General features: G+C 43.6%; 3 protein-coding genes across 8 annotated transcripts in view; all 3 read right to left on the bottom strand.

Annotated features, from left to right (window-relative positions):
* Nucleotides 1-30: 30 nt before the first annotated feature.
* cept1b (choline/ethanolamine phosphotransferase 1b) lies at nt 31-8129 on the bottom strand. Its single transcript, XM_086041043.1, has 10 exons — nt 7877-8129; nt 6801-7031; nt 6253-6427; nt 5997-6144; nt 4721-4862; nt 4407-4491; nt 2988-3119; nt 2306-2464; nt 2033-2158; nt 31-1847 (listed from the first exon to the last, which is right to left on the bottom strand). The coding sequence occupies exons 2-10, from the start codon at nt 6989-6991 to the stop codon at nt 1740-1742; spliced, it is 1266 nt and encodes a 421-aa protein (XP_085897169.1). The 5' UTR covers nt 6992-7031; nt 7877-8129; the 3' UTR covers nt 31-1739.
* Nucleotides 8130-9078: 949 nt separating this feature from the next.
* Nucleotides 9079-12299, bottom strand: pth4 (parathyroid hormone 4). The gene is made up of 3 exons (XM_086041064.1): nt 11753-12299; nt 10558-10649; nt 9079-10005 (listed from the first exon to the last, which is right to left on the bottom strand). Exons 2-3 carry the CDS (start codon nt 10647-10649, stop codon nt 9732-9734), a joined length of 366 nt encoding a protein of 121 aa, XP_085897190.1. The 5' UTR covers nt 11753-12299; the 3' UTR covers nt 9079-9731.
* A 5836-nt stretch (nt 12300-18135) lies between these two features.
* LOC147142744 (plasma membrane calcium-transporting ATPase 1-like) overlaps nt 18136-22158 on the bottom strand; it is a 68408-nt gene continuing 64385 nt past the window's right edge. For 5 of the 6 annotated variants that reach the window (XM_086039663.1, XM_086039666.1, XM_086039661.1 and 2 more), the window contains one exon: nt 18136-21356. In XM_086039663.1, coding sequence (XP_085895789.1) covers nt 21126-21356 — 231 coding nt within the window. In that variant the 3' untranslated portion in view covers nt 18136-21125. The remainder of the gene's footprint in view (nt 21357-22158) is intronic. The other variant, XM_086039662.1, reaches the window with a different exon arrangement.

Below are 22158 nucleotides of genomic sequence, written 5' to 3'. Positions count from 1 at the left end.
TCAGGAGGGATTTGTTGACATGTCTCAGAGTAATTGCTAACATGTTTTTAATTTCATGGCAGTCCAAAACGAAAAGCGCCATCACGGCGTGGGACTCGTCCGCACGACGGGAAAAGTGCTCCAGCCAGACTTAACGAAGAGCATGTTTTGCTTCTGGAAGTGAATAACGTCACACACTCCTAACAATGTCACATGTCGGAAAGCACTTGAAAAGTTTCCACTCCAAAGCGCGTCGTTGACAGGCCGGCCGGGCCTGCGGGTGGCGCTGTCACCATGCCGTGTTTTCTTTTGCGCTTGAAACCAATTCAGCACGCCACCGAGATGTTGACAAAAGGCCGTCGGCACACAAAGCACTTCAACGTTGACATGCCGGGCCCGTCCGCGGGCGGCGCCGTAACAACGCCGTCTTTCGGACTTTCAAACACATGAATAACCTCAAAAGTAATCGCGTCCAAATGACGTTGCCGAAAGGCCTCGCCTGTCCACAAAGCACGGAAATGTCGCGCTCCGCAGCCTGTGGTTGACACGCCAGGCCTGTTGGAGGCGCTGTCGCGACGCCGTGTTGCGGTTTGTTTTGGACGTTGAACAAAAGTCGACAAGCATTTGAAAGCGAAGACTGCGAGCGCGCCTGTGGGTGGCGCTGTAACAATGTCATGTTTCGTTTTAGACTTCCGACAAATGAAGCATGTCACAGAATAATAACGAGAAAAAAAAAAAAAAAAAGTTAATCGAGGCAAGAAAACAATCAGAAGCCAAAGAGGTGTTTTAATGCCAAAATTAAATAAATTAAAGAGTAGATTCTTCTTTCTAATGTGAACAAAGTCATTACATCTCCCGCTTTTTTTTTTTTTAATTGTAAAATATAATTTATTCCATAGCCTGTTTTTTTAACAGAAGGTTTAATTCTTTGAAACGGCATTTATATTGAACCAAGTACATTTGACGTACTTAGCGGGACTTGTATTTCAAAGACATTCACATTTAAAGTCATTCTTGCTGATTTTACGGCATTGTTAAAGATCAAATAACAATGACGTTATTTTCATAGAATTTCAAATGATTCCGCGGAATTAGTATCCGTTTCGGGTCAGCTTTAATTCCATTCAATAATCATGTTAGTAAACACAAATGTCAGTCAGTAAATTAAGGATTTCCGACACAATGAGAAAAAAAATAACGTCTTGAAACCTTTCAAGTCAGTCATGAGACAAGATAAGATATTGAGCATTGGAGTTATTTTACCTTTGCACTCATTCATATTTTACGGCTATTTTTTAAGGCCTTTATTTATTTAATTTTGGCACAAACAAAAACTCCATCCATTCATCTTGACGATAAATAAAATAACCCCGCAGAAATGTACACCGAATAAGTGGATCATTATCGCAACTTCAGACATGAATTAGCAATCAGCTGTATTGTGCGTGAAATGCAAAATGAGGAAGCAAGCCGAACAAAAGCCAGCCATTTACAAGAGAAAAAAAAGTCACACACACACACAAAAAAAAAGAGAAAAATACAGACGTGGTTATGAAGAGCAACGCGCCGGAAAACACTTTTGCTTTCTTTGTTCCTTTCTGTGCGTGTGTGTGTGAGATGGTAGCACCTGAAGTCTTCAAACAAACACTGACCGGAAGTAACGCTGCAGTATGATCACATGACCGCTCCTGACACTGGCTTAGCTCAAGCGGCAACTTTTGACACGCCAGCTAACGGCTAAGACGGACGGCGTGCGTGCGTCAGTGCAGCGAGCAAGGCTTGATCTTGAAGACGAAGATGTGAAGGTGGCCGGCGATCTGGTTGCACACGCTGACGCAGTAACGCAGTAGGTCCAACAAGGACAGCACCTGCGCGCGCACGCACACACACACACACACACACACTTGGCCTTAGCGCCCTCACAATGCAAAACCAAAACTAAAAGGCATTCCAAAAAAAGAACACTTGGATTGCAAACATGCAATCCTTTCTTTTTTTTTTTTTTTTTTAAAAAAAAGGAATTTCTCACACACGCACTCACTCACTCACTCACCAGTGCGATCCACAGCACCAGGTACTCGTCAATAAAACTATTGAAATACTGATTGAGGAACAGGAGGCCCGGTCCCAGGAAGGCTAAGTCGTGCAGGTGCATCTCGCTTTTTGTCATGTGCGCGACCTGAGGACACAACAAGACGCCGGCGTCGCATTGAAAACGCTTGCGGAGCCTCTTAAGACGGACAGAGCGGGACACCTTCCCTCCCCGTCGTATGCGCGCGCTCAGCGCAGACGCGGCACTCAAGGGGAGGGGGTCCGTTTGACTTACGACTAATTTATTGGTGATCTTGGCGGAGACGAAGCCAAAGGCCAGGATGTAAAGACACGGGTGTTTCTCGAAGAGCTGGACGGCAGACTTCTTGTAAATCATCACGGCCAGAACGATGACGGAACCGATGTGCAGCACCGGCGACAGAACGCTGGTCCCCTGACGGCACGCAAACACACAAGCACAATTGGGAAGGCGCACCAGGCCAAAGTCAACTTCGTCGGGGCGGGCTCCTCATCACACGAGACGAGACCTTTGGACAACTCGTTCTGAAGTGGCCACCTTTTTATGCATGGAGACTTTTTGGTGGGTCTTCTCATGATAAACATGTCTGCCAAATTTCATGGGATGATTTAAAATCAAAAAAGAAATCAAAGATCTTCAGGGAAAAGACCAACCTGATCCAATAACGTCCACTTTAAACCTAAACGGCAGACTCCCTCTGTCTTTTTATGGAGAGCATCCTAAGACTTTTTGTGCGTCTACTCGGGATTGCCAAATTTCATGTTGCTGCATGAGACCGACTTCAGGGCTGAATTTTCACCAAAAGTGCCTCATGACGCAAAAACGGCCACCTCAAAGCAAAACGGCCAACTTCCCGCCAGGCACGGACGGCCTCTCAAGCCGAGCACGTTTCATGTTGCCTTGGCGACGGAAATGTTGTAACGCGACAACGACTTACAGCTATGGTTGAGCCGTTCTTGCCAACGCCTCCGGTGAAGATGACTCTGAAGTAGTTGGTGCAGGAGAAGATGGCTCCGAGAAAGGTGAAAACCGCAGGGACCATTTTCACCTGGATGTTGACAATCGGAATCTGGAGAGGCAAACGGAAGCACAATTTGTTTGAATGACGCGCGCGACAGGCGATTACGGAAGGCAGGATTCGACATTTGCGTTGTTGTTCTTCTTCTTCTTCTTCTTCTTTGTTTTACCCAAATGGGAAAAATACTCCAAGTCGTTGTGCAGGTCCAGAAAAGACATTTGCAAGCTGTGGCGGGCACACTCAAGGCAGTCGGCTACACGGCGGCAACAACAACAACACATGCACATTTTCAGGGTTGATATGCTAGATTTTTGGTGTACTGATGAGCAGCACCTGGGAACCAAATGAGGAGAGTTCACATTTGTGACCAGGCTCGACAACTTGGCATCGCCCGAACTGTGGCGGGCAGGCGCCCTCCGGTGGCCGCACAAGGTTTCACATTCACAAATCTGTCAATGGGTTTCATTTGGTCATCAAGCACGTGATCATTTTGGTTTAAATAAACAACTGTCTTAAAACCTTTGTTTCTTTCGGGGGAAACAATCCTTTTCTTGGGCATATTTTGTCTGCATAACACCCAAGGTTTATTACAAAAAAACCCTTGAAAATAGTCTTATTCAACTTTTCTTGAAAACGATTAAAAAAACAACTTTTCACAAATTTCCTTTTTTGGGGGAGATTCTTTTTTTTTTTCCCTTTATAAATATACAACTTTTTTTTTGAAAATCACAGATTTTTAAAAAAAATATAGATGAATAAAAAAAATTCTCTTGAGGGAAAAAAAAGTCACCAAAATATACAATGTTTTTAAAAATTATTTATTCATCTTGAAAATGTGCAACCTTTCCTGAAAATGTTTGATATGTGAACATTTTCAAAAATGATGTGAAAATATGTTTTCGGACGACTTTTCTGGAAAATGCGTTTTTTTCCCCTTGTAAAAAATGAACTTGAACTTTTTTTCCCTCAGGAACAACTTTAAGTGTAGTATTAGCCCCACCCACATCTTATTTTTCTTGGAAATTTAGGTTTTCCTCCAATTAACTCGAAACGTTCACATTTTTTTCCTTGAAAATATACTTTTCTTTTTTTTTTTTAGATATGAGTTTCTTGAAAATGTACCCCACCCCTCCCTCAAAACATAGGCCATTTTCTCGAAAATGTATGAAATGTCTTTCTTGTTAAAACAAGCAAGCAAAAACAATCCTTTATTTTATGCATCTGATATGAGGTATCTTAATAATAATGATTACCATTCAAACTAGTACTTGCCTACTATTTTTACTTGATTCCTTTTTAATTGGTGAGCTGGTGCACGTGGGGTTTCGCATGCCTTACCAGCGCCTGCCACAAGGCGGAGCCTCCGAGGGCGGCCAGCAGGTACATGCTAATGATGAAGAGCTGCACTTCGGTCACGTCGATGCTGAGGGACAAGACGCCGGCGTTAGCAACAGGCCCGATTATCGGGCTTCTAAAGATGATCCAGAGTGATTATCTTTTGGTGCGCTCGGAGCGAATCCCCGCACCCTACAGAAGCACACGCAAACACGTTCTGCCTCGGCAAACGGACCGGCTGCGCTTACGCGCCGGCGGTTTCTTTGTACCTTGCTGTGGGGTGGGTGCGCGCGCGCGCGCGCGCGCGGGCAACTCACATGCCGAATCTCAGCGTCCCCGACACGTACGTCTGCCAGTGGGCGCAGTAGAACATGAACATGCCGGCGAAGCAGCAGAAGAACATCCAGTCGGGGTTGGTGCCCAGCTGCACGGCGATGCTCGTTCCCAACACCACAAAGACTACAAAGGCCAAAGCAGACGGCGTCACGCCCTGCCGACGGCGTGGCGAAGGACACGCTTTGCACCGCGCTTGTGTTTCAAGTCAGAATCCAGCACAGCGGTTGTACAACATCACCAAAATATGACATCCCTTATTAAAAGAATAAAGTTAGCTTTTTCCCTGAACAAAATGCATAACGTCACGGGAATAACATACTACTCTTCTTCTGAGAATGAAATACGTTCTTTTTCTTTTGAGCATCAAGTCGAAATAAAATGTGACAAAAACAAAATCTTTCTTCTTCAACTATGATTTTCTACTTTTGGTAAACTTGACTTGAATGTCCTATCGCAACTCTCTTGGAAAAATCAAAGTTTATTCTTGTAGGAATATAACTTTGCATCTCAAAATACATCGTACTTTTTTGTGGGCATTGCGACTTTTTCTCCATGAAAAATACAACTTTATTCTCATAAGATGACCTTTCTTTTTTTTACTCTAAACAATATGAATTTGTTCTAACATTTACTTGAAAATAGGCAACATTTTAACGAAACATGAAATAAAAGCTATTCCGCAAGGTCTTATCGATAATAGTAAAACTCCAAGTGACAACACGGAGTAGCAAAGCGCCGTTGTGGTGTGGCAGCCTTCGCCTGAAGTTGGCAGGCGGGTGACACGGGTTAAGCTGATCAATAAAGTCAAGTGGCTAAGATGACAAGTTGATTTCAAGCTGTTCGAATTAGTGAGATAATTACACGGATGCTCATTTCCACTAGCCTGTCTGTGGCAATTGCCATTGTATGTTAGCATTAAGCTAGCAGCCCTACGCTCCACAAATTTTCCAACAGCAAGCCGAATGATTCAATGAGAGAGGATTTGATTGAAACAGTTAGCCGAAAAATAATATTCATCAACAGTAATATGAAAGTGAATTCCTGCGATCGGGAAATATTCAAAAATATGGCAGAACACGGAAACAAATCTTTGACTCCGAACTTTACCGCACCAGTGATTCCCAACCGGGATATGGAAACTTATCTAAAAACGATGTATTTCTTACCTAATGTAATGTTGTCCATCTATCTGTGCCAGCGACGTGCCGAACAAGGAAATGAAATGTGACAAAAAAAAGCAAAAGAAAATCGTCTGACCTGTGGAGAGGGAGTCGCAGCCGTGGTCAAAGAGCTCCCCCAGAGGCGAGCTGCTGTTAGTGCGCCTGGCCTGCTTCCCGTCGATGGCGTCCAGCGACTGGTACACGAAGAGGCCCGCGGCGCACATCAGGTACGCCCACAGCGGAGCCTGCCAAGCGCAGCGTCAGTCGCCCATTTTCGAGTGGCGCTCTCAACAGAGAACGTGGACACGGCCGGGCGGGGGCGGCCGTGGGTTGGGTCGGGGGATTATCCTGACCTGCTCGGTGGCGGTGGGGCAGTAGTAGACCAGCACCAGGGTGGTGACGATGTTGGTGGCCAGGCCGATGATGGTGATGAGGTTGGGCGCGATCCAGGCGGGGACGCGCGCCACCAGCCACTCCCAGTAGCGCTGCATCAGAGGCTCTAGCAGCGAGCAGCCCGCACTGCTGTACCTGCGCACCGCAGCGGAGGAAAGTTATCTCCTGGCAACTTGTGCCACTCCCCGTCTAGGCGGTAAACTAGGAGGGCCACATCACACAGCCTTATTGAGCCATGTGAGAGCCCAGGTGAGCACGAGCGACGCAATTCTTTTCCCAAACTTTTCCTTTCAACAATTTTGGGACACAAGCGTGATGACACCAGTGAAAAAAAATTACCGCATGCGAATTAGCCGTTCACCGACAAATTGACAATGGCAAGAAAATCAACTCTGAACGCTGCGTTTAATCCGATTCCACAAGGTTGACAAAATATGTCACGGTGCCAGTTGAAGGGTTTATAAGTTTATGAGCAGACCCTTAAGGTGGCAAACAACGGGGGTGGTACCTGTGCTCCTCCAGCCTTTTGAGCTGATGCCTGGAGAGGGGGGGCGAGGGCAGCTCGATGAACCTGCGCAGCACTCCGGGCGCCAGCCAGCAGCTCGCCTCCACGCCGGCGCCCGGGCCGGGTTCGCGGTCCCGGACGAGCGTCCGGCGGGAGCGCAGGCCCCCCCCATGCTGCTGCCCCGTCGCACTCATGGAGCCCCGGCTGGCCCGCTGCTCCCAAGTTGGACACCACCTATGGAAGTCGCCAGGAAAAAAAGACAAAAAACATTTGCTTACCTTTCAGCCTTTTTCCAAAATGGCGGCCTGTAAAACGAAGGCTCGACCAATATAGAGTACCGGAGACCGATGCTGATTCCGATTGTTGGCAGAACAAGATTCTGATAACCGATTAATTGGCCAGTTAATTTAAAGTATATATAAGGAATAGAAAAACGTGTTATTTGCTGTAATTCACATGTTCATATGAATACTCATGAATAACATCAACAAAGTAATTCTAGAGATTTGAGTCCTAAAATGAAATGATAAACTCAAACATGATTGTTGTGCAAACAAGCCGCTTGAAACAGAGTCAATGGTTTCGAGAAGCTGACTGCAACCTCAACGTGATTTGACCAACAGGGTCATTTGAATCAGTTCATTCCAAATATACACCGTAATGCTCCAAAAGGTCAACTTTCGAGGTCATTAACGATGCTCGCAGCTTGTCAACAAACACCTGCAGAGCTAGCGACTAGCTTAGCTTTAGCGTCGGCGCTGATGTTGACCATTAGCTTTAGCTTGGCTAGCCGCCACCTCCCAAGCCCGCGCGGCCAACTTCTTCGCCCCGTTTAGGCACCACCTCTTCGCGGTTTGTGTCATGGCCGTTTTGCTGCGCCGGACGCAGCCCTAAACGTCGCCGCGAGTGTCCCGTTTGCGGCAAAGCCAGGAGGCGAGAGGGCGAGGGGGCGAGAGGGCGAGAGGGCGAGAGGGCGAGAGGGCGAGAGGGCGAGAGGCGAGCAGAGACTCAGCTCCTCCCGGTGTGCGCCGGAGCTAGCCTCGCGTGCTAACGACCCGCAGCCGGATGGACGCACAGACCTGCACCGAGAGCCGCGGAAGGTCCGACGGGAGACCGAAGGCTCTTCACGCCGACACACAGGAGCGCCCGACGGCGGCCGCTGGAGCGAAGCTTCCCAATTTCGTGCGGTTGGTCGGAACCGAGGCGGCGAATTTGTGGCGTGAGCCGATGAGGACGGGAAAAATATCTGCAACGAGCGAGCGCCCGCCCCGGACTGCTTCAGTGTCACCGTGATTGACACCGCACGAGAGTTGACGTCATCCCGTTGGAAATATCGCGTTGTTTCAACCAGAGTCAAAAATTGCGCCTGATTTAAGACTACAAGGCAAGGCAACGGTCACGTCACACGATGTGTCTTTCAAATGTCATTGCTCTAAAATTGAGAATGCATCCAAGTCAAGAAAGGATTTATTGCCCCTTTTACGTGCTGAAAACGTGCACATTCCCCATTCAAGAACATTTCATGTCTTTTTCATTTGAATTGAAAATAAAAGTTTAACTTTATAGGACTTGAATGATTATTCTGTTCATTTCATGTTTTTAATTTAAATTTCGAGACAAAATAAATAAAAGATTATACTTGAAAATATGTAAAAAATTTGAATTATATGATTGTGTAAAGCATTTCAATTATTATTCTGTCCATGTATTTTTTTCTACTTAAGTAGAAAAAAAAATAGTACAAACAGAAATCCAACCGTGATACTCATCTGAAACGTTTCAGTTTTTCAATGATTATTCTATTTATTTATTTTTAATTTACAAAATGATGAGAAAGATTTACGTTTCCGGGATAATTCAAAAAGTTGTTTTTTTAAAAACTTAATTTAAACTAAAAAGGAAATTATTAAAGCAATTTACTTGCATGATTTCCACTTTGTTCCTGTTCATTTAATTTCTTTTAAAAATGAACGAATATTTCACTTTCCAGGATTCCCCCAATTATTCCATCGATTCCATCAATGTTTTTTTTTTATTTTAACGCATAGATTTTTGTGATAATCTTGTATACAATTCTTGAACATAATTGTTGTGGGTTTTTTGATTGTCGGTGAAGTAAACACGATAATAGATGACAATGATGGTGTATTTCCACACGAAAGGTCTTGTTTACAGAATTCACATGCAGATAAAACTTGACCGAAAAGACATTACATACAGACATTATGTAAACACATACTTTAGATAGATAGATACACTATACTTTTATTCAATGGCCACTTTCATGTAGTTCATACAAAACTGTCTTCAGTTCATGTGGACAATCATATCGATAAAATATTTTTACATCAGAGATGGAAGTAAACTTTCCTAGATGATTTTTTTACACTGATACCCAATCTGCCCTCGTTTTTCGTGAGCCCATCAGGATTACATAATAACAACAATAATAATCATAATAATAGAATAACAATAAAAGAATATGGAGAAGATTTCAGGTTAAAATCAGAAGAGTTGGACAATTATAAAGGCAAAAATAGCTCCAAATGGTTAACTGATGATCAATATAGTTGTCAATGACTTTGATAATGGATTAGGTGTTGCAATTGGACTTGAAAAGGTGGCAGGTGTGTGCCGACACGCTTTTAAGGTACGTTTGAATGTGATCGGTACGTTCCGAACGCAGCCACGTCTTCAATTTAAGAGGGTGTGTACACTTGTGCAACTGCATTCAGTCCCTCAAAAATACCCCCCCCCCAACCGCCAACTGATTTGTACAGCATTAAGGAGGAAATCGGTTTGAAATGCTTTATCTTGATCTCATTTTTCACATCACAAAAACCTGGCGCTCGAACAGGGGTGTGTCGACTTTTTCTATGGGCTGTGCTGATTTCAGTGTGGCACCAAGGTCCGCTTTTGAGGGCGCCGACGGCTTTAGGCCTCTCGCTGGGCCACGCGAGTCCCGTAAGGACTGTTGAAGAAGTTTCTCAGCAAGTTGTGCCCCAGAGCGGCCACGTCGGGGTCGGGGTCGGCCTCGGCCTCGGCCTCGGCGGCGGCGGCGGCGGCGTCTCGGGGTGCCGGCGCCAGCGAGCGGCTCTGGGCGGTGTGCAGACCCTCCATGGCCCCCGACAGCCAGATGAGCCGCTTGAGACTCTGGATGTTGCGGCCGCGGTCGTGCATCAGCTGGTGCTCGGCGACCGCTCGGCGACTGCAAGAAACGAAAAAACGTGACCATAAACCTCAAAGGACGTTTTCCTCTTCCGAGCGTTGACTTCAAAGACGGACGGGTTGACCTTCAACTCAATGACCGTCAACCCTTTTTGTGACTTTTCACTAGGGATGGGTGAGTGCCGATATCGAGGATCGGGTACTTTCGGAGGCTGCCGATACCAGCCACTGATACTTAAGGCAAAAAAAAAAAAGACTCATCTGACATCAAGTAAGTCCTCCTCCGCAGTAGTTGGCGCTATACTGGGGCAGTTTGGCACACCGGCGGATCATCGCCGGTTTCATAAAGAAAGGTCTTTGTTCACAACTTTTGGGCACTGTGTTCAATGAAATTTCATGTATTAAAAGCACAAAGCCTGGTCCAAATGCTGGCTGTCACGCCGGAGTAATTTTTTCCCGCTCCTTCTCTGCACACACTGGTGGCCGACAAGGAGGCGCTCTAACGCGGCCGCGCCGGCGACGAGACATTCCCAGGGTGTGGAAAGCGAGCCGGCGGCGTGTCGTAGTTGCGCAACTCGTGTGTTGGCGTCACCTCTGGTTCTGCTCACAGAGTCCGACGGGGAAGACCACCAGGAGCATGAAGAGCACCAGCCGCCGCGCGGGGGTGTGACACATCTGCATCATCTGACAGCAAAAGACAACACGAATCCTACATTCATTCACACCAAAAGGGAGAAAAATGCTCACAGCTGTTTTTTGGGGGTTTTTAACTCGATGTATGTTTTCCCGTTATTTCTGTTGCCTGACTCTGCTCAGAAAAAAGAAATCAAGAAAAAAAAAATGCAATATAGTCAAAGTTTTTTTGAAAAAATTCTTTATATCTGATTAATAGAATCAATCTAACAGAAATTTTAAAAATGTGATTATTCCTGACTTGTTGCAATGGAAATCAAAAAAACCCCACATTCATAAAAATACAAAAGTTCAATGCTGTTTTTCTTGTTGTTTTTAACATGATTTCTGAACTATTGCGAGGGAAATTCAATTATTTAACACAAGAAAGAAATTAAGAAAAATGTGAAAAAATTCAGCGCTGTTTTTTTTTCATTTTCTGGATCATCTGAGGGGGAAATGATTTGATAATAAACCAAAATATGAACAACATTTAAGAAATGTGCAATTCCATTTTTGACACTTTACCGTTCAAAAAAAAAGTTTCATTTAACTTGCTTTAAGAATCACAGAAACATTTTGATTTTTTTTCCAAATGATCATTGACGAAACCAAATAAAACTTTTGGAAAAAAGAGAAAAAAAAAACAGAGAAAAAATGGTTTTTTTTCAAAAATTGTCTGAATCTTCTCAGAGAGAACCACAGAATGTAATCATAGGAAAAAGGAAAAAAAATATGAAAAAGTTAAAATTGTCAATCATAATAGAAAATAACGGCGGCCTTAACCGTAACAGACAAAAAAAATGTTGAAGACTGTTCTCGAATTCATGTTGAGCATTTTGTTCTAGCTAAATCTAAAATGTTCTTTGTTGTCATCTCATTTTTTCTCCAATGGAAAAAAGATTTTACACTTAGATGACACAAGAATGGTCAAATGTTACACAAAACGCGACCCGTTGACTATTCCAAATGTGACTTTCCCGCCATTTCCTCTCGCGGGGCACAACATGGAACAAAACGACAAGTGAAGACGCGCTGCCTCGCTTCTTTGCCTCAACTTCAACTCTCCATTTTGGTTCTTTGGTTGAAAAAGTGCCTCGCGAAGGTGTACTCACGTGATGGTGACAGCGGCCCCTCGGATGGAAAATAGACACATGTCGACCTCCAGACCTTTTATAACGCAGCCCGCCGCACGCACGCACGCACGCACGCACACACCGGCAACGCCAGATCTCTCGTTTGTGTGTTCGAACGTTTGAAAAGGAGGAGGATTTCCTCTATTGTGTGCTCGGGTCTATAGAGAAGCGCCGGGCACGGGATGTGACTAATTCCTGGACACGCATTTGAGCGAGTGATGAAAGTGGGACATGTTTGTCGCCAGGAGATGCCGGCGGCTAACGAAGCCGACGCGAACGGTCGCCCTGGCCACCGGGCCCCTCCGTCGGATGGGTTTCCTTCCTAAAGGAATGTCAGTCGGGGTCAGCCACAGTAGGGCGCCATTTGGAAGCCAAAGGTATCGCGGGAGAGGGAGCCGAGAGCAAGCCAAAGGTATCGCGCGTGTCAAAAAAAGCTTCGGCTCGCTGTCGACGTCAACGCCGTGCGGAGGCGGCCGCGCTTAACAGGATCGGCCACGCGGCCCGCCACCGCACGGATGCGCGTTTGACTCCAACCAATGACGTGGCGGCAACAATTGGGGGGACCCCCCCCCCCCCCCACACGCGGGCCACCGGCAACGCGCTTCATCCATCCATTCATTCATCTATCGGTCGATCCTTTCCTCCATCCCGCCAGGCATCTTTCTGGTGCTCCAACTTTGGGCATCCATCCATTCATCCATCCATCATTTGTCAACTATTCATTCTATCCATCCATCTTTCCGTCCATCTATTCGTTGTCATGTCTATCCGTCTGTTCATCCATCCTTTAATCATCCATCCTTCCCCGGACATCCACATTACCGTCTTCATCATCCATCCATCCATCCTTTCATCATCTCCTGGCCATCCATCCATCCATTGATTCATTCATCCATCTGCCTGTCACCCCATCTGCCATTCGTTTCATCCATCCATTTCACAGAACCATCCAGTCATCCATCAACTCTGTCCAGATCGACCGTCCTTCATCCATCTGTTCAACTTTTATTCGTCCGGCCATTCATCCATCGATCTGTCCACCATCAGCCTTCTGTGCCTTCCATCCGTCATCCGTTTATGTGTGTGAGTGTGTGTGTGTGTGTGTGTGTGTGTGTGTGGGCGTGTGTGCGTGTGTGCGTGTCTGAGGGAGAGATGAACTGCAACCACGTTGCAGTATCGATTCGGTCTATTTGTAGCAACAACAGGCTGACCTCACCCGCCTCACCCGGCTCGTTTTTCTTTTGTTTTACTCGGTCATACTGGCAGATTGCCACAAGGTGGCAGTAAAAAACTTTCCTTCAGCTTGAGGGGAAGCGAAGTCACTGAATTTAAAATCGAGCGTTTGCGTGCGTGAGTGTTTATGACCGTGTGCGTGTGCGCGTGCCTTTGTGTTGAAAGCGCGAGCGCGTCTCTGCGCGCGCGCACGTGCGAGCGCGTTTACGACTGCCGCGTGCTCGTGAGCGCATATTGTGCGTGAGTGTTTATGAGCGCGTGTCTTTTTGTGCTTGTGCGGCTGCGCTTGAGTTGTACTGCGTGTGACTCGTGCACGTGTGCGTGCGTGAGGAAAAAGAGCAACTTAGGCCGGTGCTTCAAATTCCAATGGCTTTATTTTCTGTATATAGATTTGTATATATATTTATAGATATTTATATATAATACATGGACGTGTATGAGACAACTCAGTGGCTTGATTATCTTCTTTTTTTTTCTTCAAACAACGTACATGACAGTACAGAGAAAGAAAGAAAGAAAGAAAGAAAACGCGCGAGAGCGAGCAAGGCATTCCACATGATCAGAGTACACTACAGCAAAGAAAACCTGCGCGTGAGAACACGCGCGTGTGCGAGAGCGTGTGCGTGTGAGTGCATTTAACTGCAGCTATGCGCGTGTGTGAGTGCTTGTAGTTGTGAGATTGTGCGCGTGTGTGTAAGAGAAAGTGTACGCGTGTTACTCTAAGCGTGTGTTTGCGCACGAGTACGCGTGCATGTGAGTGAGTGAGTGAGTGGGTGGGTGCTTGTGGGAGTGGGCCTGCTCGCGTGAGCGTCAGCGTGTATTTGTGTGCGCGTTTGAGTTTGTGTGCGACGTGTGAGAACCCGGTCGTGCATCTGAGTCTAACTACATGCGCGTGAGTGTTCTTGCGAGATTGTGTGTGATACTGTGTGTGCATGTTTAAATGTGTGTGTGTGTAAGAGAACGATTGTGTATTACGTGGTCATGTTGCATAGATTTAAGCAAACAGGAAGTGGTCAAACGCAGACAGCAAGTGCTCAAATGTCACGCAGTACACAAATGGGAAGTGACGGATGACCAAATAAGGACGTTCTGTGGTGACATCGGCCATTTTGTATGCCAAAAAAAAAAAACCTAACTAATTTGGGTGTTCGTTTGTTCAACGAAACGATACCTTAGTCCCCCCCCCATCTTATATTAACACACTAGAATTCCAAAAGGTACGTTAAAAAAAAAAAAAAAAATTGTGTTCAATAAAAAATCTATTCTTGAATTGACGCGCTAGCACTGGTAATGTCGGTAACCTTCCGAAGTGCATCAATTGGCCATATTTGTACACTAGCTAATGTAGAACATACGGATGTTACAACGACATCGCGCGTTAGCTGAGATAATGTCGACACAATTGACAAAACGTTGTCATTCATTCGTCGCATTTACTCATTTAAATTAGCGCGCTGGCAATGGATTACAGTACTCGAAATGCGCCAGAAAGGGTCACATTGTTGATGCGCTAATGACAACATGCTAGCACGAGTGCTATTGACCATTTTTACCCATCATAAATTAGAGCGCTAATAGGAACATCGCAAACCTTCCCAAGGAGTGTCAGTCAGTCACATATCATGCTAACATAGCGACTTGCCACTGTAGAACCTTGTGACATACTGTACCATGAGCTAACATTGTCATGCTAGCAGGATTGTGACCACATTTTGCCAGAGGTTTTAGCTGTCATAAATCAGCAAGCTAGCGCGGGAAATGTCGAATTACAAGAATTTTGCAAAGGTAAGATAACGACATGAAAATGTGCGATGGATATGAAACGACATACATGTAACGTTTGGTCAAATTGTCCCAAGCTCGTTGATGAGAAATGTTAGCATGATAACATAGCAACACACATTGATGCTGATACGAATATAAAAACTAAAACGTCAATATTCACTCACTTAATGTGATGGAAGACTCATATTTTGATTGGAGAACAATTGGTCAACAGTTTTGTGGTACTGTTAGCTGAGCTAGCTTAGCACTATTAGGGCCACACTGGAAGGAAAAACAGAAAAGCAGCGTATAAACATTGATCTTGGAAAAAAAAAAACACGAAAAAGTAATCTCATAATTCAATTTTTTTTCCCTTCTGCACATAATTTTTTATCAGTGGGAAAAAAAAATATAAAGTGAAAAATGATTTGTCCGTCTTTTGTTTTTTTTTTCTAAATGGTAATTAGGATTTTATGATCTCCTCCGCCCCTAAAAGTCTTTTAGAAAAAAAAAAATCGAATTTAAACTTTTGTGAGAAAATTATTTGATGTAATTTTTGGATGGGGCGGAGGGAACAGAAAGTTTTAAAATTATGAAAATTACTTGCAAGTCTTTTGTAGGATTAATCATTCTTGGTGAACATTTTTTAAAATTAAAAATTATGACCAACAATTGTGGCAATTATTTGTAAGGTTTTGTTTTAGAATTATTAGTCATTCTTAAAAAGTACAAACATTTTTGTAGAAACAAAAATAATATCAAACTTGACAAAATCCGACTTTCTTCTTGTCGTGTTTTCAGATGAACAGAAAATTTGAGGTCCGTTTTTCAAACGATTAGTGATCTTGATTCAAATCTAATTTGAATCTCGTAATGTTTTTTTCTTCTCAAAAAACAACCACGCAGAAAATAATTTGTAAATGTTTTTTAATGATTGTTTGGACTTCTCAAGCAAGCATCCCGTCTACGACTCATCCTGTCAAATGTCGATTTGTCTCGTAAATCAGCGGAACATCTTTGGGTGTCTATCGCTTTTTTGGCCGACGTGATTGGTCGAGCGTCTAACGGTCGTCCTCCAATCGGCGGGACGATGAGGCGGAATGACGGTTGGGATGGGAATGTCGGCGTTTGTCTGCTTGGGATTGGTGGGAAAAAAAAGACAACATTTGGGATGTTCCATTCCATACTAAAAACATGCACAAGACGACACGACATTGAACACTCAACACTTAATTGGATCCAAATGCACTTGCTCTTGTTTTTTTTAGTTGTTTTTTTTCCTGTGTGTGTGTGTGTTGTAGGTGGAGGGGTATGTGTCAGTAAGTAGTGACTCGAGGCGACACGGAACACGACGCGACCAATCGCACCAGGTCGGACATATTGCTTTTTAAAACCACGGAAAAATTGTGGATGGCTAATATTATATGTCATGCATGCCACACAGATGATTATGCTGTATATAAAAAAATAACACCATCACGCACCTAATTAGATCATCATCATTAGCATCGTTAGCATTAGCACGGAAAAGAAAAGACTTTTTGCCATCAACTGAGAAAGTATCTATATATTTACATCTAATATATATATATATATATATATATTTACATCTAATATATATATATATATATTTATATATATATATAAATATATATATATAAATATATATATAAATAGATATATATATATAAATATATATATATAAATATATATATATATATATATATATAAATATATATATAAATATATATATATATACATAGACACACATACTAGATATAAATATATGGATGTGACATAGAAAAGTTGTTGGTTTTTTTTGTTGTTTTTTTTTAGAAAAGCCAGTTTTCTTCTCTCGGCCGGATGCGGATAAATCAATCATGTTCATGAAATTTTCCAGTCACATCCGGATTTTTTTTTTTTTTTTTTTCTCCAAGAGGCAAGCATGTCCAACACGATGGGTGCCCTTGTTTGGTATGGTGGGCGGGACAAGGGGGGAAAAAAAGGCATCAGTAGCAAGCAGGACGGTTTGTTGTTTTTTTAAAGCTATGCCAGGTCATAATGATTAGTATTGTGATGTGGTATTTACATGGTACCTCCTGCAGGGGGCGCTGATGTTCGGGTACAAAAAAAAAACAAAGAAATAACACACACACACACATACACACACCCAGGAGTCCTCGTCCATGTAAAATGGCTGCCGAAAAGTTGTCCCGCCACAGGGTCCGACCCCTTTGACACGAGTCTTGAGATTGGAAAAATGTGGTCGCCATGGCAATTTGTTTGGAGATCGACTTGGTGTTTGAAGACGTTCGTTGCCACAGAGATGCTGTTTGGCAAGAAGATGCTCCTGTTGCCGTGGCGATGCTGTTTGGCGTTCCTCAAGTTGCTGTCAGCATGGCGATGTTTGGAAGTTGGCAAGAGGCTTCTGTTGCCATGACGACGCTGTTTATTGTTCCTCAAGAAGCTATTGTCATGGTGATGTTTGAAGGTTGGCATGACGCTTCAGTTGCCGTGGCAATGTTGCTTGGAAGTTGCCAAGATACTGTCACCATGGCACTGGTTGGAAATTTTTATGTTCACAACGTCGCGGTGCTGGTTAAGATGCTTTCGTTGCCATGGTGATGCTGTAGGAGATCCCAATAACGCTGTCGCCATGACTATGCTCATGTTGCCCTTGCGATACTGGTAAGATGTTCTTGTTGCCATGGTGATGTTGTTTGACACTCTGGCAACACTGTCACCGTGGCACAAAGTTTGTATATTGGGAGATGTCGCTATGGCGATGTGTGGAGATCCTCGAGGTGCTGTCGTCTAGGTGATGCTTAGTGTGTGCTCGTTGCCAAGGCAACTCTGTTTGGCATCAACAGGAAAGAGGGACTCCTGGTAGGCGCCTGAAGCAGGACAGCGGCCAATCGGAACGTCGGCATATCGACCGAGCAGGAAGTAAACAAGTCACTTACGGGGTGTGTGTGTGTGTGTGCGTGTGCACGAGCGCGTTGTAACCATGGCAACACACAGCATCAAAGAGAGCGCGATAGGGGCGGGGCAAACAAAGACGTCATGGATGGAGCGTCACTGATGACTTACATATCCTCCAAAATATTAAAAAGTCGTGAATATAAAAATACACAAGAGTCGTAAAAAAAATGAGCAACACATTTTGATATGAAACGCATGCAAAGAGAGAGACTCCCCACATTGCCGTCGAGCAGGAAGTGGCGGAAATGAGCGGGAATCTCTTCATGTAAACATCGTACAGGTCCTTGGAGACTCTGGCGGCAGTGACGACCGAGGTTTTTTTTTTTTTTTTTCTTTTGCTCATCATGGGCTGAAAGTCCAAAGGGGAAAATAAAACACCTGGCTCTAGTGAATATGGCTCTGTATTACATAGAAAAAAAACAAAGCTAGCGGCCTCGGACACAAACGTGGCAGGAGTCGTCCTCTCCACGGCCGACTTGAGTTTATGTCCACGGAGTTTCACAGACCAGGGAGGGGGTGAAAATAAAGACAACACAAGACAGTTTGTCTTTTAACACACAACGATGGCCGACCGTGTTCACAGAAACGTCAACTTCTTGTCAGCTGGCGGGAAACGTTGACTTTCACTAGCTGACATGTTCAACTTTGAACAAGCACAATGCTGCTAACATGTTTGACTTTGAAAAGGCGTAATGTCACTAACACGTTCTACATGAAATGAACGTGCTAACATGTTTGATTTTGAACCGGCACAATGTCAGTAACATTAAACTAGTACTCTACATGTTTGCGTTCGAAATGGTCACTAACACGTTTGACTAAAGTAATACCATGCCAAGCATGTTTGAAATGGTCACTAACACGTTTGACTAAAGTAATACAATGCCAAGCATGTTTGAAATACTAGCATGCTAGAATGTTTGACGCTTTCAACTAGCGTGATGTGGCTAATATGCTTGACTTTGAACTAGTGCAACGCCTCTAATGTGTTTGACATAAAACCAATGGACTAGCCTGTTTGGTGACTTTAAGCTAACGTGTTTGCAAAAGTGTTTGAATTGGAAAATAGTGCAACGTCGCTAACATGTTTCACTTAAAACTAGAGGCTATGCTAACATGTTTAATGGCTTTAAACTAGTCTGATGTGGCTAAGAGCATTGACTATGAACGAGCACAACAGTACTAACATGTTTGACTTTAAAATGGTTTGATGACCTTATAGGCTACTACCATGCAAAAATGTTTGAAAGTGTGACATTGCTAACAGGTTGGATCTCAACTAGAACACTAAAATGACCAGTGAAAAAAAATTGACCAGTGAGCTAAAGACTAAAACACAGATGCTAAATGCTTAACTTAAAACAAGCGCAATGTTGCTAAAATATCCGATGACTGAAAAAGGGCAAGCTAACTTGTCTCATGACTTAATCTAGTGAAATGTTGCTTGTTTGATTTTAAACTAGCGTGTTTCGATGTCTGATTTTAATCCAGCGCAATGTCAATAACGTGTTTGACTTTGAACTAGCACAGAAATGTTTGACTGTAAACTAGCGCAATGTCACTAACGTGTTTGATTTAAACTAACACGGTGACATGTTTTGATGACTTTAAACTAGCATGCTAAATTGTCTGGTTTTAACCTAGCATGTTCGCTGACTTAAAACCAGCACGCTGTTGTTGTGTTTTGACTTCAAAACATCTTGCTGTCACTAACATGGTTGATGACTTAACTAGCATGCTAACATGTTTGAGGACTTTGTTGACTCATTGTTGACGTTAAGTCACGCTAGTCTGCTAACATGTTTGAGGACTTTGTTGACTCATGGTTGACTTTAAGTCACGCTAGCTGACATCAACAGCTACTTCCTACAGACAGGAAGTGGACGTGTCGGCGAGCACTGGATCAGAATTCCCAAATATTCATTTCCAAGTCAGCATGCGACGTGACACTGATAATACACATCATGCATATAACCCCACCGGCCCCCACCCCTTCCCCTTTGCCATTGTCCTATCTTAGCGCCCACCGCTGTTTTCAGCATTCCGTCCTTCCACATGCAAACATCAAAAGAAAGAGACGCTAACAAGGAAAAAGGTTTTCTTTGAAGACTGCAGTAGTGTGACACTCACAACAAAGAACATTTGTTAGAGGATGAACAAACGAGAACAAAAATCAAAATGCCTTAAAAAAAAAACAAACAACTAAAACAAAAATATACGAACAAGAAATCTCCGTTAGCCTTTAGCGGAAGCCTATGTACACGATCACCGCACTTTTTTTTTATTTTTATTTTTTTAAATGGTCAAGTACAGCGCTGCTTTTTTCATTGTTTTTGTTGTTCTTTATAGCCACATGCTGCTAACAACCCGCTAAGGATGCTCACAAGGAATTTTCATTGCTAAAAAGGCGAACGGAAACAAGGGTAGCGGGAATTCTGAGTCGTGGGATTAGTGTTTTGACTTTTTGCTATTGTTATTTTTAGCCACATGCTAACGACCTGCTAATGCTAAAACATAGCTCACAAGTAATTTTAACCATTAAAAAAATGGTGGGTATTTTGCCGCTCGTGTTCGTGTTGCGGCATGAGTTTTTGACTTGGCTAACAAGCCACTACGAGGAATTCTTCCATACATTTTGCGGAATGATGAGGAATTTTCTTGACTTGTTTTTTAGGCACATGCTCACAACTTGTTTTTTGTTGTTTTTAGCCACAAGCTAACGACCCACTAACATTGAAAACCTGCTGATGAGGATTTTTTTGCTGATAAAAAAAAAAAAGTCAGTAATTGGTTTTGGACTTATTTTTGGCCAACAACCCACTACTATGAATCCTTACATATGTGTCTCGGAATTGACAAGGAATTTTCTTGACTTGTTGTTAGCTGCAGGTGGACAACCCACTTAATTTAAACACCTACTGATGTGGGATTTTTGCTGCTAAAAAATGTCAGGAATGAGGTTTTGACTTGTTAGCCTGATGCTAACAACTTGTTTTTAGCCACATGCTAACAACCCGTTAACATTAAAATCCTACTGATGAGGAATATTCGCTGCTATAAAAATGTCGGGAATGAGTGTTTGACGTGTTGTTGTTAGCCACATGCTAACACATTTTAGTTGTTTTTAGCCACATGCTGCTAATAAACCACTAAAGCTGTTTGTGACATATTTCTGCGGCTGCAAAAAAAAAAACAAAAAAAAAAAACAAACAACGGAAATGTGAGTGGCGGGAATTCTGCCACTGAGTGAGAGTGGGACGGGGGCGGGGTTTGGGGGCGGAGATTATGGTGGGAGAGTGCGACAATGGTGATGGTGACGAGGAAAGGAGGAGGAGGAGGAGGAGGAGGAGGAGGAGGAGGAGGAGGAGGAAGCTTAAGCGGATGACGTGGCGGCATCCCCGTGCGTGGTGGAGGAGGAGGACGAGGTGGTTCCCGGGAGGGTCTGGATCTCGTCTCCTGACTCCTCAATGGGCGGGATGCGAGCTTCCTCCTCGGAGAGCGGGACGAACTCGGGATGGGCCATGAAGCTGTGGATGGAGCTACGCGACTCCGGACTCTCAAGACCTTCGTACAACGAGCTCCTGAACGCGTTCACCACCTTAATCTGGGGGGGAAAGACAAGAGATAAAGCGATGTCAGAAGTCGCTTTGTTTTGGTTTGCTTTTAATGGGGAGCAAAGGGTGGATGGACGGATGGATGGGAGGCAGGCACCCGGGGCTGATGGGAAACCAGGGGTGTGGCAAAACATGACAACGTGGCCACAGCACAACTACAAAATGGTGGAAATCCAAACATAACAAAACACATGTGGATTATTTCGATTTGTGTTAAAAAGGAGAATCCAGCGAAATTGTAGACGCTAGCATGTTCATTTTAAAGCAAACATGCTGAACCTAAATCTAAGATGCTAACATGTTCAATTTAAAGTGAACACACTAACATGCTTAATGTAAAGCTCGTACTCTGTTTAAACATGTTTACTTCAAGCTAACATTTTAACTTCAAGCTAATACACTAACATGTTTTACTTAAAGATAGTATGCTAACATTTTTAATTTACTTTCTTTGGTTCATTCCAGACATGTCAAAGACTACATAAACAAAACATTTCATACCACATGTCCATTTCAACATGCCTGAAAATGCTGGAAGGGAGAACTACAACTTAAAGTTTAAATTAAAGTTAAAACTACTAAAAGCTAAAAAAAAAAGAAAAAGAAAAAAACAAAATCAAACTTAAAGCTAACATGCTAACGTGTCTAACAGCGAACACGTTTAACTTCAAACCAACATGCTTACATGTTTAAAGATGTCACACTAACATTTTTAACTTGAGGCTAACATGGTAATGTGTTTAACTAAAAGCTGACATGTAACTTAAAGCTAAAAATCTAACACATTTAATT

The sequence above is a fragment of the Filicampus tigris genome, chromosome 9 (assembly GCF_054856515.1).
Source record: "Filicampus tigris isolate MCC_2025a chromosome 9, RoL_Ftig_1.0, whole genome shotgun sequence".
Taxonomy (NCBI): Eukaryota; Metazoa; Chordata; class Actinopteri; order Syngnathiformes; family Syngnathidae; genus Filicampus; species Filicampus tigris.
The sequence above is the reverse complement of the archived record's forward strand: the minus strand, read 5'-3'. Positions and strand labels throughout refer to the sequence as shown.